Source organism: Canis lupus, chromosome 35, assembly GCF_011100685.1.
Source record: "Canis lupus familiaris isolate Mischka breed German Shepherd chromosome 35, alternate assembly UU_Cfam_GSD_1.0, whole genome shotgun sequence".
In the NCBI taxonomy this organism is placed as follows: domain Eukaryota; kingdom Metazoa; phylum Chordata; class Mammalia; order Carnivora; family Canidae; genus Canis; species Canis lupus.
The window spans coordinates 10,831,442-10,856,554 of record NC_049256.1 but is presented as its reverse complement, the minus strand read 5'-3'; the positions used below and the strand labels follow the sequence as shown (position 1 = coordinate 10,856,554).

The 25,113-nt window shown below is 35.0% G+C and overlaps 1 protein-coding gene across 1 annotated transcript in view; it reads left to right on the top strand.

Moving 5' to 3' along the window:
• Positions 1-23,852, top strand: part of LOC111093987 — a 273,737-nt gene extending 249,885 nt beyond the window's left edge. The window contains exons 18-19 of the mRNA XM_038584493.1: positions 15,119-15,278; positions 23,670-23,852. Coding sequence (XP_038440421.1) covers positions 15,119-15,278; positions 23,670-23,852 — 343 coding nt within the window. The remainder of the gene's footprint in view (positions 1-15,118; positions 15,279-23,669) is intronic.
• The last annotated feature ends 1,261 nt before the right edge of the window (positions 23,853-25,113 follow it).

Sequence of the window (25,113 nt, the reverse complement as noted above, 5' to 3'; positions counted from 1 at the left end):
TGGGAACCCAGGATTGAGTCCCATGTTAGGTTCCCTGCATGGAGCCTGCTTCTCTCTCTGCCTGTGTCTCTGCCTCTCTCTCTCTCTCTCTTTCATGAATAAATAAATAAAAATCTTTAAAAAAACGAAGGGAAAGTGGTCAGGTTGAAAGCATGGAAATCTAGTTAGAAAGCCATTTCAATAGTCTAGACACTGTCAAGAGCCTTCACTGAAGATAATAACATAGGAAATGGACAGTTGTGGAATACTGAAGGAATAGTTGACATATATAGAACTTTTGGGCTTGTTGGGAATTGAAGGTGAAGGAAATAATGACATTTAGTAAAATCTTAAGTTTTGAAGTTGGGCATCTATGGGTAGGTGGTGATAGCATTCTCAAAGACAGAGATGACATGGAGAGTAAACATTTAGAGGAGATGGGCAATCAGTTAAATTTTCATTCCTAGTTGACCTTAAGATGTCATTGATATTGCCAAGGGAAAAAAACATCATAAGAAGTTAGATAAATCAGTGTAGAACTCAGGCAAAACCATATAGATGGTGAATTTGTGTGGAGGAAGTCTTAAGTTTCATTGCTTTATGGAGTAGAGGGTCAATTGGAGTGGGCTGAGTAAGGGATAGGGACATAGAGTCAGGTCTTACTGACTTTTTAAATATACAAAGTGATGCTATAAATGGAAAATGTTTAAAAATGTATTTTTATAAAGATAGTAGTTTTTAGGGCCACCTCGGTAGCTCAGTTCAGGTCATGATCTCCCAGTCTTGGGATGGAGCCCCAAGTGGGGTACCATGCTGAATGCAAAGTCTTGTTTCAGGTTCTTTCTCCCTCCCCTTCTGCTCTTCTACCCATTGCTCTCTCTCAAATAAATAAATAAAATATTTAAAAAAGAATGGATTTTAACATGAGTGTGGTTTGAATATATTTATATGCAAATATGAAAATTCTAAAAGGAAGAAAATTGCAAATGGCTAAGCAAGTGAGGATAATTGAATGAGGAAATCCCTGAAAACAAGAAGAATAGCACAAATGGAGACAAACCCAGGATTTGGGAAAAGAATCTTGTCCCTAGATGTGATAAGGAAAGAGATGAGGGGAAAGCAAAAAGCATGGTGTTTTGTGACAAAGCACTGAAGGAATTCAAATAGGATAGACCTTATAGTTTTCTGTGAAATGGGAGGTGAGCACACTCCTCAATTCTTCCTTCCTTAGATCAATAATATAGCTGCAGTAAAGTTGAACTTGTTTTTCTGGGGAAGGGAAGAATATAGCTGCAGTAAAGTTGAACTTGTTTTTCTGGGGAAGAAGTCTTCCCTGATCATTAGCTTTCATTTGACCACTAACATGTCCTGTGGCCCCTAGGCAAAGATGTTCAGGCATTTTCTTGTGTAATATGGTACAGATGACACATATGTGTAGATCTTACAAGAGGCTCTACATAAAGCATGACCCTATTATTTAAAATGACTAGACTTTTCTAGGGAAGTTAAAGAAATAAAATAGTACATCATGTAGTTTGGGCTTGAATAGGATTAAAAAATTGTCAGATAACATTATGTACCATTTATTACATTGATATATCTCTTCTCACTTAAAATAAGGTGAATGTTTGCAACCATGCATTTCTCTGCCCAAGGTTCACATTTTTGTTATCAAGATTGCTTGTAAAGTATGAAAAAGGAAGTGTAGAATTTATACACTGAGTAACTAGGATTTTTTTTTTTCTTCTGCCTAAATGAAATAGTGATTTGCTTTAAAATACAATAGAAGGATTACCCCATGAGAAAGCATGGATAGGAGGAGTGAGAAGCTCTGTAATGGATGGAAAAATGATTTGGGAAAAGGAAAGACAGACAAAGTGTCAGGACATCATAGAGAATGAGTCTGAAAAAGTCTAAGAGGAGTAAGTTTTGTGCACTCTCTCAACGTAGTCGCTCACTGTTTTCCATGCTTATGCTGTCCCATCAGAACTAGACATGCTCAGTAACCCCCAGGTTTTACTAGTGTTTTAGAAGCAAATGCTCTCAAAATTTCTTTAGGTAATAATAGAGGTAACAACAATCTCCTGCAGGGAAAATACTTGTATTTTTTGTATGCATAAAGTCGCTCTAATATGTCAGCCGAAAGATCGCTTTACTGATGTTTGCACAGCATCTCTCTCTAAAATGTTGGAGAGCTGAGTGGCCCTGTTCTTCTATCCAGCAAGCGCTGCCATCAACAGAGGCATCTGGTCAATGAAGTGGGGTTTGCTCTGGCATAAAAGTAGGCAAAGAGATACAAAAATCATAAGAACTCATCTTCGTGAAAGGTGCCAATATGGATTTGTGCGTGTTGACTGATTTAGGTTAGCATTCTTAATCCAAACATTTAAGCAACAATCATTAAGTCTTCTGGGCTTTTGGATCAGTCCTGTCAAAACATGTGATAACATGACTAGTATTATAGGAACACAAAGGAGATCAAGTCTGTTGTGCAGACTGTTAACAGAGAATTTTGTCTAGCTCTGGGCACCGAAAGCTCTACATTATGAAGACTGGCTGTGTAAGCTCCAGATTGGACCCTATTGAGTTTGGCTGATTGGATCTTATTCCTCCAAGAGCCTGAGTAATTTATTGCTGAAGGGTTTCTACTAGAAAAATTCTCCCTCTCCATGGCTCTAGTAGGAGAGTTGACCTGCATGGGGAAGTTCCTGACCTTAGTGTAATTATCCGAACTGGATTTTATAGCTTTAAAAAAAGCATTAATCTTTTTAATGCTTCTTCCTTATTATAGGAAGAATATGTTATTTAGGAAAAAAATTGAAACTACAGAAAGGAAACAAAAAATAAATCTAGAAACACCAATAATATCACCACTGAGACAAAACATTGTTAATCATTTGGTAAAATTATTTCAATTTTTCCCCACGTGTATTTATTTTTAAAAGTTGAAATTATTTTGCAAGAATAACTCCATATGTTGATTTTAAAATTAATATTGTATGATAAATATTTTCATATTCTTTACTTACTTCATGAACATTTAATGTCCACACATTATTTTATACCAGATAAGCAGTATAAAATATTTAAATATTTCTTTGTTCCTGGACAATAGATTGTTTCTCATTTTTGTGCATCTTATAAATAATTCTGATGAACATCTTAAGACTCTGGGTCTTGTTCACATTTTAGATTATTTTTGAAGAGTATCCTAGTGACCCAGAAATACTGTTTCAGATAGAATGATGTTTCTAAGACATTAGATAATATTGAAAAGTTGTGTTTTTGAAAAGTTGTATGGATTTATACTTCTATAGAAGTGCGTGGGGGATCTGACCAAATCATGTTCACATTGTTAAATTTTTTTTTAATGGGATTTCAACCTTTTCTAAATGTGCCCTCCTTTGTTCCTAGTCACTAAACATTGTTAGTATGCTTATAACTCATTTATATATCCTCTTTGTGAATTGCCTTTTAAGTGTCCCTTTGGCTTTCTTTCTATGAGTATTCAAATGTTTTCCTTACTGGGTTATATGAATTTTATATATATTACAGTATTAACCCTTCTGTCATATTTTAATGGATGTTTTCTCCATTTGACAATTAACTTTTAAATCTATTTTTGATGTTTTAGAAAAATAGGTATTATAGGGGCATCTGGCTGGCTCAGCTAGATCTTGGGTTGTGAGTTCAAGCCCTACGTTGGATGTAGAAATTACTTAGAAAAACAAATATTAGAATTCATATACTGCAAAGCCTTTTGATCATTGTTAGACTATTTAAATAGATATTAAAATTTAAAAATCCTTCCTCATTCAGAAATGTTATAACTACTTACTTCTATTCTTATAAAGGCTGAATTTTTTTCATTGAACTCCTTATCATTAGTCATGTAGAATTCATTTGATATGGATAGTATCTAGGTCTAAACAAGACATTTTTTATTTTATTTTACTGGTCTTTTCTCTCAATTGACATATTTAGATATTAACTGTTTTGCCATTTTGTTTTACTTTGGGAAATTTTAATTCTCAGCTCATGTTTCCATTGGGATAAATGAAACTCCTCTTTTCTAGAGCATTTTTAAAAACTTACATTCTGAACAAACATTAATAGATAACCATCTATAGGCATCGGCATGAAGGAAATCTGTGAAGACCATCTACATGTCTCTAGGTGTTTGTTTCATGTGGCCTTGAAATGCTTCTCATAACCCTTCTGGGTAAAGCCTTTGTTGATATTATATGGAACCTTTCACTCTAAATCCTTTATCTGAGTAGCCTAAAAGATCTACAGGCTGCTTACATATTTCTTTATAATATTCAGGGAATGAGAAATCACAATTTAATTTAGATTTGCTTAAGCTTTTATATTCCTGGAAGCTGTACACAAATCTGAAAGACTGATACTCAAGTTAATTAGTTTTTGGGGGTGCTGATGTCTTCTTAATCATTGACTTAATAGTTCTAAATAGCCTTATAAGTTTTAGCTGTGGCCACTTATTACTTAGGAAAATTAATTTAGATTAAAATAATTTAAAGGTAGGTTTTGATGAGAATATTATGAACATATTCATTGTCTAGGGAATACAGATAAGATAAGCAAAGATTTTCCACTTTCTGAATCAACCTTCTTTGCAATATTCCTCACTAAAAGCAAACTATTATTTACCATGTGGAGAAAAAGATTATAAAAATTATCCAATTCATATACAGCTAACCAACTTTCATACCCCTTGAAACTGTCACCTAGTATGGGCACTCAATGCCCTAATAGCCCTAATGGACTATGAATATTGTGACATGTTTTATATAGGAATAGCCCTATTTAAAAGATTTGGATCCTACACTGGGTCAGCTCCAGAAAAACTGAATGACTAATCAAAATAGTTCATTACTTTGGATCCAGATAGCTCATGGATCATTCATGAGCCCAAAGGCCATCAGTATCCTCTCTCTGTTCCTCAGGCCCTAAGTTCTTTGGTGTAGGCAGTTGAGTTCATGCTATCTTTTCTTCCACAAACAGCCACATCTATTTCTACCTCAACTAACCCCATCTGGAGCTGCAAGAAGCTGGGTCAAAGATAAACTGAACATTTCTTGATACGCTCTTCTCTTGCAAAGATAAAATAAAAGCTGCTTAGTTAAGTTGAAGTCATTAATCAGTCATTTGATAATCAGCTTTTGGTGAATTAGTGTTCTTCTGATTCCTCTAAGACAAAAGAAAGTAAAACAGTCTACGACAACTTCTGTTTTCATCCCAAACTTTGGGAAATTGGGCATGTGGGTTTCTACCAATGAGAAGCAAATGTCAAGAAGGTATGTGTATCCAGAGAAAGAGGCAATGTCCATACTCTCGTACAGACACAGTCCAAATCACTGGTGTGGGCTTCTCTGAGGCCACGGGGGTGAGGAATGACCTTTCCCACTTCTAGGTGACTATCTCCATCTGTGCAGGAGCCAGTGTCATTCCCTACTTCTCTCTATCAGCATCCTGTATAATAGGTACAATTCATACTTATCACTGAAGTAATTAAACAAAAAACTGAATACTCAAAAAGAGTAATTATTTTGCTTTGCTTCCATAAAACAATGAGGATTCCATGTGTATAAAGTAGTACCTCAAACACTCAAATCATGTATTTAAAATGCTACGTAACATGACACTCTGGACTCTAGAAGGCAAAGTCGTCTACTCTAGAATTCACCATTGTCTTCTCTGTACCCAGAAAAGTGTCTAGAACACAATAGACACACAAATAATATTTGTTGAATTAAAGCCACAAATAAATCAAGGGATATATTTTCTTTTCCTTTTATTTTTAAAGATTTATTTATTTATTCATGAAAGAGAGAGAGAGAGGCAGTGACACAGGCAGAGGGAGAAGCAAGCTCCATGCAGGGAGCCCAATGCAGAATTCCATCAGGATCACGACCAGAGCCAAAGGCAGACGCTCAACTGCTTAGCCACCCAGGTGCCCCAAGGAACATATTTTCTTAATGATGTAGACATAACTCTTTCAAATATGGCTCACAAGCCATCTGTTAAAATGACTCTAATTCCCAAGTATTTTTTCATTTTGAACTCTCCACTGGAATATAATAGAGAAGTGTGAAAAAGACATACACACAGCTTTCATGTGTGTTAATTTGACTTACCCAAGAAATTAGAATGGATTTTGAATTTGAGTTTTTTGACAACACCCAACTTTACAAAATCACAGTGCCATGTGGATGGAGGAGTCTAAAAGAGTCATAATGATGTGCAAAACATTTAGGCATTGGATGCAAAAAAAAAAAAAACCCACAAAAAATCCAGAGGAACCAGGGAAGTGCTAAACACATAGTAGACATACAATGCTTTGTGACTCCCTTCTCACCGGTTCTCTGTTCTGATGCGATATTTCCAAAACTCAGTTCCACTTGCCCCAGCCTTCATTCTCTATCACACTCTCCAAGTAGCTTTTTCTTTTTAATCATCTGGTGAGGAGGTTCATATGAAGCTTAGATGCTCAAAACTACCAGTGGGTTCCTAGTGATCTCGATCACACTTGTGAAGGAGCTGTCATTCTGCAAGGTCACAGATGGTAGAAGTATCTCGGCCTTTAGACTGGCTTAAGTGCTGAAGCAGCACCATTTATTTATTTGTTTGTTTGTTTGTTTGTTTGTTTTTTGTTTGTTTGTTTTTGTTTTTGGTGTTAACACTGATCATGAGACCAGGACCTCTCATCAGCCCCGGGCTCTCCCAGTGGCCAAGACCTCACAGTTGAGTTTGATTTGAAAAAATGCTGTCTTAGTTATTCTGGTTCACTTTACTCCTTACAGTTTGGATTTTCCTATAAAACTGATGTACCTACATAACCTGAGTTAGTAACCTCATGGAAATAGAAGACACTGTGAACTGGAAAAGCTGATCCTTGTGACCATTAGAATGAACAAGAAAGAAGAGAACTTTAACTCTAATATATGATTGGATCTCACAGTCATCTTAGAATATCTGAGGATAGGGTTCAAAATAATTTCCATCATGTGCCATATAAATTGATATACTGGAGGTTCCACAGAGGGTGTTTAGTATTTTCCTTTCAATCACTAAATAGTAATTTCTGACATTTCCTGAACACTTACTGCATGTTAAGTCCTGATTTGAATATAGTATGTGGTTACTTCATTTAATCCTGACAATTCAGGATCTGTTAACATCGTCTCCTTTTCATACATGAAGACACCAAGCCTTATTGACTTTCAGTAATTTACCTAAGGTTACACAATAGGCCAGGGTCTCAGCTGATACCCATATGAAGTCTTCCTAATTCCAGAAATGCAAGATTACTTGTATATCATATTTCTTAATTTTTTTAAAAAAATTTTAAGTTAATTAATTTATTAATTTATTTGAGAGAGCACACAAGTGGAGGGAGGAGCAGAGGAAGAGGGACAAGTAGACTCTGTACTGAGCACAGAGCTTACTTGGGGCCCAATCTCACCATTGCAAGGTCATGACCCAAGCTGAAACTAAGAGCCACCCAGGTACCCCCATATTTCTTAATTTTTTAAACAATGAGATTACTTAAAATTCGTATTTGTGGTTAATTTTCACCTAACGAATGAATATGATGTAGTGGTTTGATACTTGGATTGAAGATTGTTTGGCCTGGCTTGAATCATGGCTCTGTCACTTCCTAGTTGTACAACCTTTGGCAATAGTTTTAATTTTTTTTTTTTAATTTTTTTTTTATGATAGTCACAGAGAGAGAGAGAGAGAGGCAGAGACATAGGCAGAGGGAGAAGCAGGCTCCATGCACCAGGAGCCTGATGTGGGATTCAATCCCGGGTCTCCAGGATCGCGCCCTGGGCCAAAGGCAGGCGCTAAACCGCTGCGCCACCCAGGGATCCCCAATAGTTTTACCCCATGATTCTTTTCTTATCTTTAAATTGTGTATAGTGAAAAAAGAGAAAAACCTTTTTTTTTTTTAGATTCCACATATGAATGAAATCATATGGTATTTATCTTTCTCAGACTGACCTTGCTTAACAAAATACCCTCTAGATCCATCCATGTTGTTGCTAATGGCATAGTTTTATCCTTCTTTATGGCTGCATGTGTATACACACACATGCAATATACACTGTTTTCTTCTTTCTACTTATCTATAGATGGACATGAGTTGCTTTCAAATTTTATGCTATTTCAAATCATTCTGTAGTAAACATAGGGGTACATATATCTTTTCAAATTAGTGTTTTCATTTTCTTTGGGTAAATACTCAGTAGTAGAATTGTTGGATCAACAAAACAAATGAATAATCAAAAGGACAAAAAAGTAGAATCAGACCCATAAGTACAGAGAACTCACTGATGGTTGTCAGAATGAAGAGGGTGAGGAGGTGGGCAAAATGGATGAAGGGGAGTGGGAAACACAGATTTCCAGTTTTGGAATGTATAAGTCATGGGAATAAAGGGCACAGCACAGGGAATATAGTCAATGATACTGTAATACTGTTGTATGGTGACACATAGTGGCTACACCTGTGGTGAGTGTAGAATAAAATACAAAAAAAATCAAACCACTATATCATATACCTGAAACTAATGTAACATTGTGTGTCAACTATACTAAAAAAAAATGTTAGAAAAAAGAGTAAAAGTTTAATCTGCTTCTTGGGAATGAATTAATTGATTTAAATAGTATATTTGGGGGCACCTGGGTGACTCAGTGGTTGAGCATCTGCCTTTGGCTTAGGTCATGATCCCGGGGTCCTGGGATTGAGTCCTACATTGGGCTCCCCGTAGGGAGGGAGAGCCTACTTCTCCCTCTTCCTATGTCTCTGCCTCTCTTTCTGTGTCTCTCATGAATGAATAAATAAAATCTTTAAAAAATAGTATATTTGTAACAGATTTCTAATTTAGGCCGCTCAGTTGAGTTCTTTTTTAAAAAAAAAAAAAGATTTTATTTATTTATTTAAATATAGAGCATAAATAGGGGGAGGATCAGAGGGAGATAATCTCTAGTAGACTCTGTTGAGCACAGATCATGACCTGAGCTGAAAACTAGAGTTGGACACTCAACCTACTGAGCCACCCGGTCACCCCAAATCCATTTAGTTTTATAATTCAGTTCTTAAAAGTAAATATGAGTTTAATTTAGAATTCTCAATTAACTGACAATTCTACATATATATGTCACTAGAGCTTCAAAATTGACATTCTGAAAAGAAATTCATGCTCTCCTCCAAATCACTTCATCTAGGGTTTCCTGTCTCAGTACAATATGAAGATCACCCATCCAGTTCTAAGAAAGAGGAAAGAGAGAGAAAGAGAGGAAGGAAGGGAAGAAAAAAGAAAGAAGAAAAAGAAGAAAGAAAGAAAGAAAGAAAGAAAGAAAGAAAGAAAGAAAGAAAGAAAGAAAGGAAAGAAAGAGAAGTGGAAGGAAAGAGGGGAAGGAAGGAGAGAGGAAGGAGAGCCTTACAACTAGTCTCTTTATATTCCTTTTTACTTCTTTCAATCTATTTTCCTTACAGTAACCAGAATGATTTTTAATTAAAAAGTATTTTATCACATCTTGCCTTAAATCCATGTAATGGCTTCCCATTGTTCTTGCATTAAGAGCTCTTGACATGAGTATACCACCCAAATACTTTGTACTTTCCTTGTCATTCTGCACTCTTCCTGCCAGCTGCAGGGCCCCCTGTAGGCTCCTTTGTAGCCCCTTCCTGGGATTTTCACCTGTCCCCTTCCCTATTGCTTGCACTTACCAAGTATTTGGCATTTGGTAAGCAAGGGTGAATATTTGTCGACTGAGATAATGAATTAATGACCAGTAAATTAAGAAAATGATTGTTCCCTTATAAACATGAGACCACACGTATTTTGAAGGATATAAACTTCATAAACTTATGATAGAGCTATCTCTGGAAATAGGGGTAGAGGGGTTCCTGACAATTTCCTATTATGTGTGTCTTTTTATTTTCTGAATTTCTCTTTTTTTTAAGATTTTATTTATTTATTCATGAGAGAGACACACACACAGAGAGGCAGAGACACAGAGGGAGAAGCAGGCTCCAATGCAGGGAGCTGGATGTGGGGCTTGATCCCAGGTCTCCAGGATCACACCCTTGGCTGAAGGGGGCACTAAACCGCTGAGCCACCTGGGCTGCCCTGGATTTCTTTTTCTTTTCTTGTTTTTCTTTTCTTTTCTTTCTTTTCTTTTCTTTTCTTTTCTTTTCTTTTCTTTTCTTTTCTTTTCTTTTCTTTTCTTTTCTTTTCTTTCTTTTCTTTTCTTTCTTTTCTTTTCTTTCTTTTCTTTTCTTTTCTTCTTTTCTTTTCTTTTCTTTCTTTTCTTTTCTTTTTAATATTTTATTTATTTATTCATGAGAGACAGAGAGAGAGAGAGAAGCAGAGACACAGGCAGAGGGAGAAGCAGGAGCCCGAAGTGGAACTTGATCTGGGGACTCCAGGATCATGCCCTAGGCCAAAGCAGGCTCCAAACCTCTGAACCACCCAGGGATCCCCTGAATTTCTTTTTCTAAAATTATTTTCCCCTTCTTCATTTTTCTTTCTTCCTTTTTTTTTTTTTTTGTATTTATCTTTTCCTCTATTTACTATAATTTCAAACCAAAGCCATTTGGATTTCAATTAGTGTTACCCAGGATAGGGAGTATTCAATTTTTTCTTTTCTTTCTTTTTTTTTTTTTAAGAAAACTCACAAAAGCTAGCTTTTCCCATACATATAAAAACTTTAGGGTCATACATCTAAAATATTCAACAAGTCTGCTAAAGAATATGTGAACAGATTTCACATACTCATTTTTTTAAACATAAAAATGAGAATGAATTTTGGCAAGCATAAGCTGCTCAGACCTTTACCTGAAGCATTCTAACATACTTATACCAGTAGGTAAGTAGTTTTATCAATAAGCACATTATGATATGTGTAAAACCATACTGCTAAACTCATTTGTAACTTTTAGAGTTTGAAAGAAGCAATCGTATTTTGATTTTTTTTTAATTCATATATATCCATATATATCTATATATGTAGATATATATATCTTTTTTTCTTTTGGAGCTAGTTTAAGTTATAGACTCCATCTTTTTCATGACCCTTAAAATACTATATTAGCTAAATGTCCACACTTGTCCTTTTTAGCTGTAACAGAAATGTCACATCCTAGGTTTCTGTAAATGACCCACATTCAGATGTGAACCAAACATAATAGCTTATGCCATTCACCAAGCAATGAATTACTTCAAATGTAGGACACAGGGCATAGGACTTTGTAAATTACTTTGTTTCATTGGCCGTCATCAGAACCTGTGGCATAATATGTGACCTATTTCTATAAACAATAATGCCTACGGCTTTACAGACAGGTGGAATACAGTTTCTTTCTTAATTACATTTTGAAGAAATAATTTAAAAATGTAGAATTTTCAGACACTTTCAATAGTTGTATTGTTAAAAGAAATCCAAATTTGTAGCCATCATCATGTAATGATATATATTATCATAAAATATTAGCTTTTCATACATAGCACAACTCAAATCTATAAAAATGCAAAAATAATGCAATGAACTTGAATATTCTTCTCCTAATTTCACTAATTATTAAAGTGTTTGGTTTTCTCTTTCTTTTCGCTCATCTAATATATTTAATATTTTCAATTTTATATAAATCAATCTGATCTTTATACACACACACAACCAAAATGGCAGGAAATACATGGAAATACATGTGCATCTGTGTGTGTATATGTGTGTGTGTATTTCTGACCCATTTGAGAATAACAAACTTTAATAACTAATTACAATCATGGAAAATTTAAGCTTAATATTTTATTGACTGACTCAATGTTGTCTGAATAGAGAAAATAGTCTGTTCTCTCTCTCTTCAATACCCAGTAATGCCCAGTTTATTTACAAAATAATTGTTTCAATTTTTTTTACAAATAAATATAAACAACATAATGTTTTATAAATAAAATGTTTAATTATGAAATGTACTGAAACTGTTTTGACATTGTATATCTTTATAGAAATTTTCTTAACATTTAATCAGACTAACTTTCTAAAGAGAGCCAGAAAAGTGAAGTTCAATAGATATGCACCAAAGTTGATCACTATGTACTGCCTAACTCTCTGAAAGGATGAAATATTTTGGGTAAATGTTGTATGGCTTGATTGATTACATAATCAAATGAATTACATAATTATCAACACTCAATTTATTTTTAAAATTTTGCATATATAACCCTAGACTATTTTTTTGTGTCCCTTTTTTTGTGTGTAAACAGTCTCTAAAAAAATAAATAAATAAACAGTCTCAGGCTGAAAAATATGCTAAAAACTAGTAACTGTTGGTAGGTTGACTTATTTACAATCCATCTTTAACCTTTTCACTGGAAAATGCCACTCAACATGGCAAAAAAAATGTAAAAGTAAAACTAAAAGGCAGTTAATCTTTGTATAGCTTTCCATATTCCAATGTGTCATTTTGTTCTCTGTTCAAACATTTGTGTACCATCCTGTAGATCCTGGCTAGGATGTTCACATAATTATTCTTTCACACAAAATGAAGGAAATATACAGAGGAGACAGACACTTTCTGGGCAAAAGGAACAGAAGCTAGCAGAAACAGGACTGTGATTCCTAATTAATTCAAAGTTAATTGCATAGTTGGTAATCCTGCACTTAAAATCTTCATATAGAAAATGTTTATGGCAGCAAATTGACAGTAATTTAACTACATTAAATCTTACTACCATTAAAAGAAAAAGATGGATGTTACATTAAACAAGCTTAAGAGAATGGCAAAGACTAGTTTTTATTTAACAAGACAACTAGCAAATCATTCAAATGGCCAACCTAGTATCTCAAATCACAGTAAGAGTAGTAGTTGATTTTCAAGATGGTACCAAGCCATATGGTCAGTCTAAGGCCATCAGTAACACTGGTTGGCAGTTTTGCTTTTATTTCCACTCTGTGATGAGCATAAAATAGGGGAAAACAAAGACACAGAGTTCTTATTTGGCAGGTAGGGTCAAAAAAATCTATTTTACTATTTTGGAAGAACCATGATAGAGGTCCTTCCTTAAGTGAAGATGTGTGTTGTATTGGTTATTTTCACTCAACAGTCAGATGGTGGAATGAAATGAACTTTGGTGTTAGTTCTGAGTTTAAATTCTGTCTCTGTGACTAATAAGCAGCAAGACTAATTTTTTTTTAATTTTAGCATATTTATATGTATAAGACAGGATTAAAGGAAGGCTAGATACACAACGGATGTGAAAGGCCACCATTATAATGGGAACTCAACAAATTTTAGTTTTAATTACCTACACTATAAAGCAAAATATAATTATCCTGATCATTGAAATTAAATACTTACAATTCCCCATTTTGTATGGAAAGGCACTCCATGTAATGCTCAACTATCTTGGTACTCCAACTTATAACTTGGGCATTTGGTAATAACTTCTCAAATGGGTAGTTTATTGATACTGTGTTACAGTAGGGTTCTTGACTATTAGTGGCCGTTAGTTAATTATTAATTTATTATTATGTATGTATGTATTTATTTATTTATTTTTAGGGGGAGAGTGAGAGTAGGGCAGGGACATGGGGAGCAACAGATGGAGACAGGGAATCTTAAGCAGGCTTCATGCTCAGTGAGGAACCTCATGTGGGTCTCAATCCCATGACCCAGAAATCATAACCTGAGCCAAAATCCAGAGTTGATCACTTAACAGATGGAGCCATTCAGGTGCCCCACAATTTTACTAGTTCCAGGTATCCATGGTGAACCAAGAGTGTACTACATCACAGGATAAATATATTTCCCTAGAGCTTCAATTTTATTCAAAGTTTTACAAAACAAAGCATATGATATGAAAGCAAATGCACTGATTGATGAGGGATAGAATACATATTTTCTCTTCTCTGAACTTAAGTGTATTTAGTGGAAGAATTTTATAAATATCAGTCTAATTAATATTTATAGTACTTACCCCAATGTTACTAATGAAGTATTAATGTTTTTCAGTAAGATTCTTCCCTAAAATTACAAAAAAAGCAGTGCATTTCTAAATTAATATTAAGTGTTGTTTTGGAAAGGGAAAAAGATCCAATGAATGGTTTATCAGGTTAGGTGCTTCACTAAAGTGGTCCATATATCATTCATGTTGGAAAACAACTGACCAAGCAAAACCTCTGTTCCAACTGAGCTGGTCCAATGGGGTTTCTACCAAGGGGCACTAAGATCAACTCACTGAGAAAGAATAAATTCAAACTTAAGTTTCCTTTAACAAATCCTTCACATTTGAATTAATCTGGTATTCATAATATAAATTAATGGCTAAATATTTCTTAATATTCTACCCTCTATTACCTAGACATCAAAAATCAGAAATTGTAGGCTTAAATGGGTAGGAAATATCAGAAACAGAGACAGAACATAAAGACTTCTAACTCTGGGAAGTGAACCAGGGGTGGTGGAAGGGGAGGAGGGCGGGGGGTGGGGGTGAATGGGTGATGGGGACTGAGCGGGGCATGTGACGGGATGAGCACTGGGTGTTATTCTGATGTTGGCAAATTGAACACCAATAAAAAATAAATTTATTTAAAAAAAAGAAATAATATTGCACTGTATGTTACCTAGTTGGAATTTAAACTTAGAAAATAATCATTTTAATAAAAAAGAAAGAAAAGTAAAATATCCAGCTATTAAGTATGTTTACTTGTTAATATATCATGCAAATTATGATTAAATGTTTTTAAATCAGCATAGGAGGGGAAAGTTGAGTTAATGAATGCATTTTGCTTACTCTCACTGATTTCCTTCACTTATCATTAAATCTTTGACACACACAAAAAAAAAGAAAGAAATAATAGGCTTATGGGAGATAATTGCAAAAAAAATCCCCCCCAAACCAGATTATTCTTTGACTATGATAGTTAGTGAAGAATAGTATTAAATTATTTCTGGAATGTTAGTCAAAGAATTTCTGAAAAATAAATGGGAACAATGAACTGGAATAGAATTGATTAAATTGATAAAATAAACAAATTCTTTAAGATTTTTTGGAGGACAAAAAGTAAACAGTATTTGGGGAACAAAAGTAACAGATGGTTTTGTTTTTAGATTGCACAGTGATTCTTGGATATTAGATGCATTTCAGCGCATCCACAGTGAAGAAGCCATGTTTTTCATGCCGTATGATTTGGAGATCTCCAATCAGGAGCTCAGCTACATAGTGAAAAGGTCTGAGCAATGGAGAGGAATCCATGGTGAAAGGAAGAAGGTGAGTTGGTTTGAAATAGATTTGTTTTTTGACTGCACAAGAGAAGCTCATTCTGTTAGCCTATCAGTAAGTTGGTACATTTTCTCACATTGTTCTTTATGATTGTATTTTACTGCCACCACTATACAAATCTTGCAAATTGCTTGTATACTGATTATTTTTTATTAGTTAAAATGAGGAAACATGGCCAGGTGGTTTTTAGAGTGTAGCACCGTCATTTTCCTGTGGAAATATTTCTTGATACCTGCTGTATATATATAGCAAAATTACACAAGGGTTGTGAAGAACATAAAAGAAGTTAGTGGAGCACCTGGGTGGCTCAGTCAATTAAGCATCTGACTCTTGATTTCAGCTCAGGTCATTATCTTGGGGTCATGAGATTGAGCCCTTTGTTGGGCTCCACACTCGGCAGGAAATCTTCATGAAATTCTCTGTCTCCCTCTCTTTCTCCCTCTGCCCTTCCCCTGCTGTCTCTATCACTCTCTCTCTTTCAAGTAAATAAATAAAATAATAAATAAATCTTTAAGAAAAAAATAAAAGAAGCTAGTGACCAACTTCCTGCATGTGACATGATTGCTGGCTTCAATGTCATCTTGTGATGACAGGAGGAAGAGAATATTATTTTTCTCCTTTGATGTTTTGTTAGTCAGTTCTCTTGCTTCTCTTCATTCTTTCAGTAATCTCCTTTCCAGACTTCTCCATTGGCTCCATCAGCCTCTTCTGTGTTAGAGTCTTTCAGGGTCCTATACTTGGTTTATTTCTCTTCTTACTCTACACACTTTTTTTTGTTGCCCTCCTTTCAAGCTGTATCTTCCATCCTTCTGAAGATGACCAAATGTGTATCTCAAGGCTATGCTTCTGTTCTGAGTCCTAAACTAACAAACTAGCAGCCTACTTGATATCTTCAGGTGGATGCCCCACCGATACCTAAACCCAGCACGTTCCAAACAAAATTGACTTAACACATGTTGTTAGTTAATTACCAAATGCATTTCACCTGTGTCACAAAGCCACAGGATTCACATATCCATAACCTCTGTACATGGCATTTTCATCTACTCTGATCACAAAGAACTGAAACTCAGAGTTTCTCTAGACTTTCTTTGTCTCCTAGAATTTTTTTTCCGTTTGTTCATGGAGTTAGTTATATTGACTTTACTTTTTTAATATTTATTCTCTATGCTATTTGCTATTGCACATCTATGATCTCAATTCCCAACTTCTAAAGAACAATAACACTCTGCTAACTGCTCTGTCTACCTGCAGTCTCACGCTGCAGTTACCATGTCATCACATCCATGAATTCATTCTTTAGAATATTTCTAAGATGTAGATCTGACCCCCCCTTTTCCTGTCATAAACCCTTTGCCTGGATAGTAAAAGCCAAAATACAGATATTTGCATTTTTGCCATTTGTTATGATTCTTGTTTACCTCTCTGGTGATTAGCCTGTATCCACATGCCTTCCTTCCCTCTCAGACCTCCTCTTGTCAAATGCTTCTTGCTGAAATATAATGAGGCCATATAAAAATAAGGATATTTTGCTAAACATGTTATATTGTTTTACATTACCATCCATTCCTCTCTGTTTTGAGGAGCATCCTCCCAGGTCCTCAGGGACCACCTGGCAAACTAATTCTTCTTCCAGGCTGAGTTTGAGTGTTGCTTTGATGGAGCCTGCCCAAAGAGGGCCATCTCCTTTGTGTCATGGCTGCTTGTTCTATCTGACCCTTCTAACACACAGTCTGAGGATTACTTGTGTTTCCCTCTTCCTGGGAGCCTGATGTGGGACTGGATCCCAGGCCCCCAGGATAATGCCTTGAGCCAAAGGCAGACACTCAACCACTGAGCCACCCAGGCTTCCCTCCTTCTTCCTTTTTAGATTAAGATCTTCTGGTGCAATAAATGAATGGCCTCTCCATCTTCGTGTTCTCGATCTTTAATAGTGTCTGCAGAACATAGTATATTTTTACTGTCTATTCGTTCAGTACAACAATGAATGCAAGCATGAATGACTAATTGAAAATATATTATTTGCCCATATAATGAATATATAATCTACCTCATTCCATTCTCTACCTGATAGAAACCTAAACATTAGCTTTTAAAAAAACTCCACATGGGTTTACTATTAATATATGCAATATGTCTCAAATTCTGTTAATTTGATAGGTAAATATAACATTACAGCAGGCATTTCCACAACAACTGTCCCTGACTTAAAGTAAATCACATTTCACTTTATGATATAGTCATCCTGTCTTCTTCTTCGAAAATCCTTGACAACAGCATAATTTTTAAAAGGCTTGAATTGTTTAATAAATCATCCTAAAAATTAAGCAAAGAGCACTTTCTCTGTAGGATAATGTCAAAGTGACTGAGGTAGATAGAATATATTTATTTCATTATTAAGTTTCACAATATGGAAGTTTAGGAATTTGGAAGTAATCCAAAGTTCAGTATCAAAATGATCTGAGCTGAACCATAGTACCTAACAAGAGAATACAGAGGAAAATAGAGAATTATTTTATTGTTCATGATTATTTGTTTTGTCTAGGGAAGTCAGAGAGAGTGAGAGACAGGGGAAGGTGGGGTGGAGAGGGGGTTGGGGATGAAAAGGAGAAGAAGAAAATGAATGTTTAGCTGCCAGAGGGAAAATTAAAGGAGATTATGAAATTCTTTAATTCTTAAAAAATTAATATTTATTCCCTCGTTTATCAAATGATTTAGCTGACCCATGATGGACAAAAGTAGAACTCAAGAAAAGACCTCAAATCTTGTGTGTTCATAATTCTGACAATGTATACACATTTAAATGGATCAAAGAAAAGACAATTGGATTAAATGTAATTAAAGTAAATAATTTAATAAAAAAACATTTGTGTCCTAAGTAAAATATTTTGGCTTAGATTCTTTTGGGCCATTAACAAACATTAATATATCTAGATATATTGCTGCTGTCTCTTCCCCAACATGTATAGACTCAGCATCTATCAGTGAGGAGACTCACAGAGATGTTTATGCAAATCATCTGAAAATCTGGAAAGCACCTGTTATTTCTCATTATCTGGGTTATGTTTATTAAGCATACAGAAACGTTCCTAAACTTAAATGAATAGACATACATATTTTATTTGTTATGTCTCTTCATGACCTGGTGTTTATACCATGAAGACTTCCTCTTATGATTAATTTTTTAATGTTCTTCTTAACCTATTTTACCTTTGCTTGTTTAGTTTATTTCAATAGGGAAGCAAGGTAGTCCTGTTGAATAATTGAAGTACTAATTTCAAGATACAATGCCAGTTTAATTTAGAACACTCATCTGTAGTCTAAGTTGCTAAATTAAGAATGGAACAGACACTTTAATATGAAAGTATTTCAAGTAAGTATTCTAGAATTTTTGCATTTTAAAAATTTGATCTAGATCTTTGCCATAGTACCAGCTATTAAGCACATGCTTCTCGTTTTTATGCTCTGGATTAAAAATTGCCACATAAATGGACACTTTATAATATGCTTAATTTCCTTTTATTAAATTGATAAATGCAAAAGCACAGAACACATTTACAGTATGATGAGAATTTAGGATTATTGCATTTTGTAATTTTTATATTGTTCATACATATAATTTGTCATTTGTACAAAGACAGCCAGATGATAATTTCAAAGTATTTTAACCATTTTTTTTTTTTTGAAAAGGAAAAGGTCACTTTCAGTAGTCAGAAAAGACATCATTCTATTAAACTAATTTGCCTACATGCAAATTTTGTCATTTTTACCTCATTAACTATTTATCATGAGTAAAAATATATATATTCATGAAGGGGCAGCTCACAGCCTGATGGAACTGGAACTAATATTTTGCAACTCTAATGATTTTTTGCATCCCTAATTAGATAGCATAAGGTTGATATGATTAGGTCAGGATGTAGTGTTTTTCATTAAAATACATTTTAGAAGCTGTATTCATAATCTGCCCTTGCAATTAAATAATGAGCCTATGAATTTAATATTATCGACCCAATTATTATCCCATGCAAACGTATACCTTTAATAAATTTGTGCCGTAGGACCTTCATTAGCAACAGAAGAAATGATATTTCTAGGTACATAGATTGAATGGCTATGGTTAAACTTATATAATGGTTTTAAACATATCAGGAAGCAAAGCTTCAATACTTAGGAATTTAATTCCGAAATGTGCCTTACTATTTGTTGAAGACTAATTTGCATTGTAATTATTTTCTTAAAGAAACTACCACTTGAAAAGGGGCTATTGAAGCTCATAAAAATAGCAGGATGTTAGGGAGAGAGAAAGGGTTGGAGAAAGTTGTGCCTTGTGGGACAGTGGACAGTACAGTTAGAGATCCATTTAAGCAGCATAATTGAAAAGCATACATACTAAAACGTCTATTTCTTGAGTGTCTGTATTATCTGGGAACTAACAGATGCAATTAATGAAGGTTAGCATTTTGTTGTTGTTGTATGTTAGAATAGTTTTTATTAAGAGATGGCTATATGATGGAATTATGTTGGGGACTCTGAGAAGGAGCTACTTATCTCTTATTATGAATGTGTAGGGGGAAACACAGGGCTACATATACACATACCCATTTCCCCTTCTTTGTCGAGTCTTCACTATTTATCTACTACTCTTGTGCACTTGGATAACGATTTAAAGTTCTTTAGTTGATGAAATTCTGTTCTGAAGGTTATATACAATCTATAATTTTTAATAAAACAAGATGATTAATGAAAGATGAATTTGCATTTGGTAATGAGTTTTATAGGGAGCTAACTCCTAAGCATTGTTATTGACACAGCAAACTGCAGGCAGTGTGTCATGGCATGACTTTGTTTTCCTAACTACTCATTTTTACTGGGGGAGTACAGTAAGGGAGGAGAAGAAGCTTCAGTGAGGATATTGAGGGGCAAGGTGGTAGCAAATAGATAAATGGATGTACGTTGATGAGGATTTAGGATGGAGACACTTGATAGAACTTTCCATGTAGAAGGAGACTGTGAGTACAGGTGTTGTGATAGGAAATGCCAAGGCAAGTTTGAAAACTGAGAGCAATTTGTTAGGGCTGAACAAAGGACAGAGAGTGGAAGGAAGCGAGAGAGCAGTCTAGAGAAGGAGATTAGAATTTGGAAATGTGCACAGTAGTGGAGCTATATATTTTTCATAGGCAGTGGGAAGCCATTGAAAGCTTTAGTAGAAAGAGATAACTCATTCCATCAGAATTTGCGTTGCCTCTGCATTGAATTCTATAAACTGCTTATTTTAAAGTTCTAATGTTTTTAATACACTCTAATACGTAGTTCAGTTATCCATCAATCATTCAATTCAATTCAATCATATGATCACTTATAGATTCTGTTCTACATGCCATTTAGTATTCATTATCCTGATCTTCAGTGGAGGGATAGGTTTTGCAAGCTTGATGGGGGCTTGAAGTAGGTGAAGATAAATAATAAACTAAATTGGACCTAGCCAAATTTGAAATTAAGAATGGAAGGTAGTAGCAAGTGGAAATGGAAACCAGGAGTCAGACTGAATTCAAAATGGCAGATGTCAGAGTGGTGACTCCACCACCAAGAATCTTCACATCTTGTCCGTTCAAAGGGTGGACAGGCTGCTTTGATTATAGGAGGTGGGAAGCAGGAGCCTAATTCAATAAGAGCGAGGCACATTTTAACTCCTCACATCAAGAGAACAAAAGTTGAGCATTCAAACTTGCCTGTAATACTTCTCGTACCCCAAACGTGATTCAAGTGAATTTCATACTTGCAAGATCTGCCTATAGAGGGTTCACTTCCAAAATGATGGAAAAGCTTTTTACACTGAGTGGAGGGCACAAGAATAAGTGCTCACAATAATAAATGAGCATCTTGGATGTCAAAAGAGTATCCTTAGTGAAAGAGACATTAAAATATAGGAATGCAAATTCCTTTGCATGGGAAATAGTATGGGGTGCTAAAAACATACTTTGTTGCATTGAAAAAGAGCACTATTTTTATTTTATATTATTTTATTTTATTTTAGTAAAAAACATGTCTTAGGGCCTGGGTGAATACATCCTGAAAGTATGCCTAAATTATCTTAAATATAGGTGTTCCTGTTCAGTAATCAAATATATATTCTGAACTCTACATCCAGTATTATTTTCCTCTTGCATTGAATAAATTCCAAGATCTCGAGAAGCATGAAGACACTTATCTTTTAAAGGTTTTTATGTAAATGTGGACTGTATTTAGAACTACTGTTTATAGAAATTTCAACTTTTGCACCATAAAAAGACTGATATTATTCCAACTAATTTGAAAACACAAATCCTAACCCCAACTTAAAAAAATACATATAAAAGAGAATGATTTAAAAAGTTATATGACCATTGGCATTTTTCTTTTGTTTTGTCTTTCAAATCATGATGAGCATGGAATGGGGAAAACTGTTCTATGTTGGCATGGTGGTTTTGGTTAATTGATACATATTTTTCTCTTGATCTTTTTTTATCTCTGAACTTCTGGGATGTCTTTGTATAACTTACTCAATATATTGTTAAATGTTTGAAAGCTCATTTGGCCTTGGAGAGACTGATCTTTTCTATAAAATGAAAATGATAGGTAACGACTAAGGAAAGGAATAACTAGGAGCTTTCTGAAGATACCATAAATGTTTGGGTTTTAAAGATTGACAAAGACTTACATTTTGCTAAGTAGTTCCCCCCTTTATCCTAAAATCATTTCTATTTGAAGTGAAGTGTAATCCATATGTTTTTGATTCATTAACACTTAATTTGTCAGCATCTCTTTACAGGAGTGCTATATAGCAGCCTTTTCATCTTTTTTATAAGCTTATTTTCCTCAGACACAGGAAATCAAGTTTTTGTAAGAGTAAACAAACTTAAACTCAAAGAGACATAAGAGAGTTTTGTTTGTAACAAAGCACCTATTAGCTTTGAACTACTTCTGTACTTGGTATGCAAATTTCTTCCTTAACAGTCCCTAAGAATCAGATATATTTGTAATTAACTGAGGCACAATACACAGCTTTCTGTTTTATTATTTATTGAATTTTCCTACTATCTGACTCTAATTTCTCTTCATGATAAAACAGCCGACTACTAACATATTAATGAACAAGTCATTAATGATAGTTACTTAATTGCCATCTTATTATTTATTCTTATTAATAATGCAGAAGCTACTTATCTTTTAATAATTATGTGGTGGGAAATGGAATTTCATGTAAAGCATTAAACAATGTTCTTTTTTTTTTTCCTTCCCTTTGTAAGTATAAATGTTCTTTACGGGGAAGAATGAAAGTCAAACTCCTTTCCATAGCTGACTGTTATTTGAGAAAAGCTGGTTCCCCAATATCACTTGCATTTGTATAGGCTTCAATGAGATGAAAATACAACTCTATTGAAATACTAGCTCTCCTATTACCCTTTGTCCCTTTTAGCTTATCTAATTTCTGTAGGGTGTTCTTTGGGCTTTTAACAGTCACAAAGCTTGAATAAATTAGAATTGCAAAAATGTCACCTAGTATTATTACCTGCTCAGAGAAACCATTTGCTTGACTCTTTTAACACTCACGTTTTTGGTAGATAGGTCAAGGAGAAGTTTTTAAAAAGGAACTTAGAATTTAAGTAATATTTTCTTAGGAACAAAGGAAGAAAATGAATAGCTCTTAGGGTGGGTCAGTCACTATGTCAAGCAGTTAATGCATTGGTTCATTTAATTCTCAAAGCAAATATATGTGGTGGGTACTATTTCCATTTTACAGATGAGGAAACGGGCTCAGAGAAATGAGATAACTTCACTCATCCATCTATTCATTTATTCGCTATTTTGTTATGGATCATCTAATATGAAGAAGGTACTTTTTTTTAGATGCACATGAAAATAAAATGAAACAGTATCTCTTCCCTGATAGTACAGCGAGGAAGTTAAATAGTTGGAGCTAGAATGCCAATACAGTAATGGTGGGGTAACAGCTATGTGCTGGGGCGGTACGGTGGCAGCTTGAATGAAGATAATATTGTTAAAATACAGTACTCCACCCAGTACATTGCAAGATCTAATTGGCTTTATTAAGTGATTCGGGCAGGGGGCAGCATCCCATCTAGCAAGTAGAGGGAGCTCAAGGAGTTGTACAAAATGGAAGGTTTTTATGGGAAGGAGATGAGGCAACAAGTTAGCAAGAGAAAATAAAGGATTATTTCAGGCAAGGTCTCCCTTCCTTAGAGAGAAAAGGCTGAGGGTTTTATCATGCAGATTGCCTCCTTTTCCTTTAGGGCAGGGTAAGAGATGGAGAGAGCCCCTGTGACACATTACCTCATTGGTACTCCCGAAAATTTTTGACCAAAAATTCTTGACCAGCTGGTAAAGACTACATTTCTGGGGGAGTTTGCAACTGCAGTTAAGTTAATTAATAAGTCTCAGTTTGGTGACTTGGACCAATGGACTTCATCTGGGGCCCGTGGCTTTCTTTTAAACAGTCTTAACTCGTTTGAAAGGACCATTGAAAATCTCACAAAGGAGATTATTGATATAGGTATTTAAGATGAAGAAGAGCAGTTCGAGGACAAATTGGGCACCAAAAGAATAGGCAGAGGATAAAATATCATGGAGGCAAACCACAAGAAACTCTTAACTATGGGGAACAAACTGAGGGTTGCTGGAGGGGTGGTGGGTGGGGGCCATGGGGTAATTGGGTGATGGTGAGTAGGGGGATGGGGTAACTGGATGATGAGCATTAAGGAGGGCACGTGATGTAATGAACACTGGGTATTATATCAACTGATGAATCACGAAATTCTACCCCTGAAACTAATAATACACTATATGTTAACTAAATTGAATTTAAATAATTAAAAAAATATTATGGCATTTTGGAGAACAGTAAAGAATTTAGTATGGCTGGAACATGACTAATGAAAGCAATAGGCAAGAAATGATACATATTAATATCTCACTTTTCTGTGTGCATTGCAAACCACAGTTGCCCATAATTCAATATTAGTCGATACAAAAACAACCCATGGAAGACTGTAAAGTGAAGTCGAAAGTTACAAAGACATACATAAAATATTTACATGGTGATATCTTCCTTTGGTGTAGGAGTATGGGACATGTACCTTGCCTTCTTTGTGCTTTTCTGAATTTCCTACTAATTTTCATGATGAACACATTATTTTTATAATTTGGAGGAAAGATCTATAAAAGTGTTCTTTGAAAGGAAAAAGTACCAAGCACAATATAAAATCCTTTGCAAGGCGCTGCCACATACTACTCGGGAGCAATTCATGCTATGCTCATGACTAAGAGTTTGAGCCATGACAATCTGTCTTCTCCGAATGGCCTCATGATCTGTCTTCAGACAGGGAAGAATGAAAATCACAGAGAGCATTAATGTCATAAGGATGCCCTGGCCAACATTGCCCGGTGTTTCTCCTTCCCCATTTGGATTATCACTCAGATTTGATGAAACATGCACCTTTCTTAACTTGGCAGCAAAGCGCAGTCACATTTTGTGTCTCCTGATGAGATTTGGTTGGTTGTTTCTCTTTGTTCGCATGTCCTCCTTTCCAATTAGAAATGCGGTTTGGTTTCCATTGTCACCAGCAACAGCAGCAGTTGTGGTTTATGCCTCGATGAGGTCCTAAAACACAGCTAAGCTGCTGTATATTTGGCAGGAACAGAGTCACCATGCAGCGCTCCAAGTGACACACACCGCCATCTACATTTAGCTCCTGGTTTTCAGGCTGGTCCCTTGGCTTCTTCTCAGGCAAGCTGTTGGAAAAGCTCTCATTGTCACTCCACA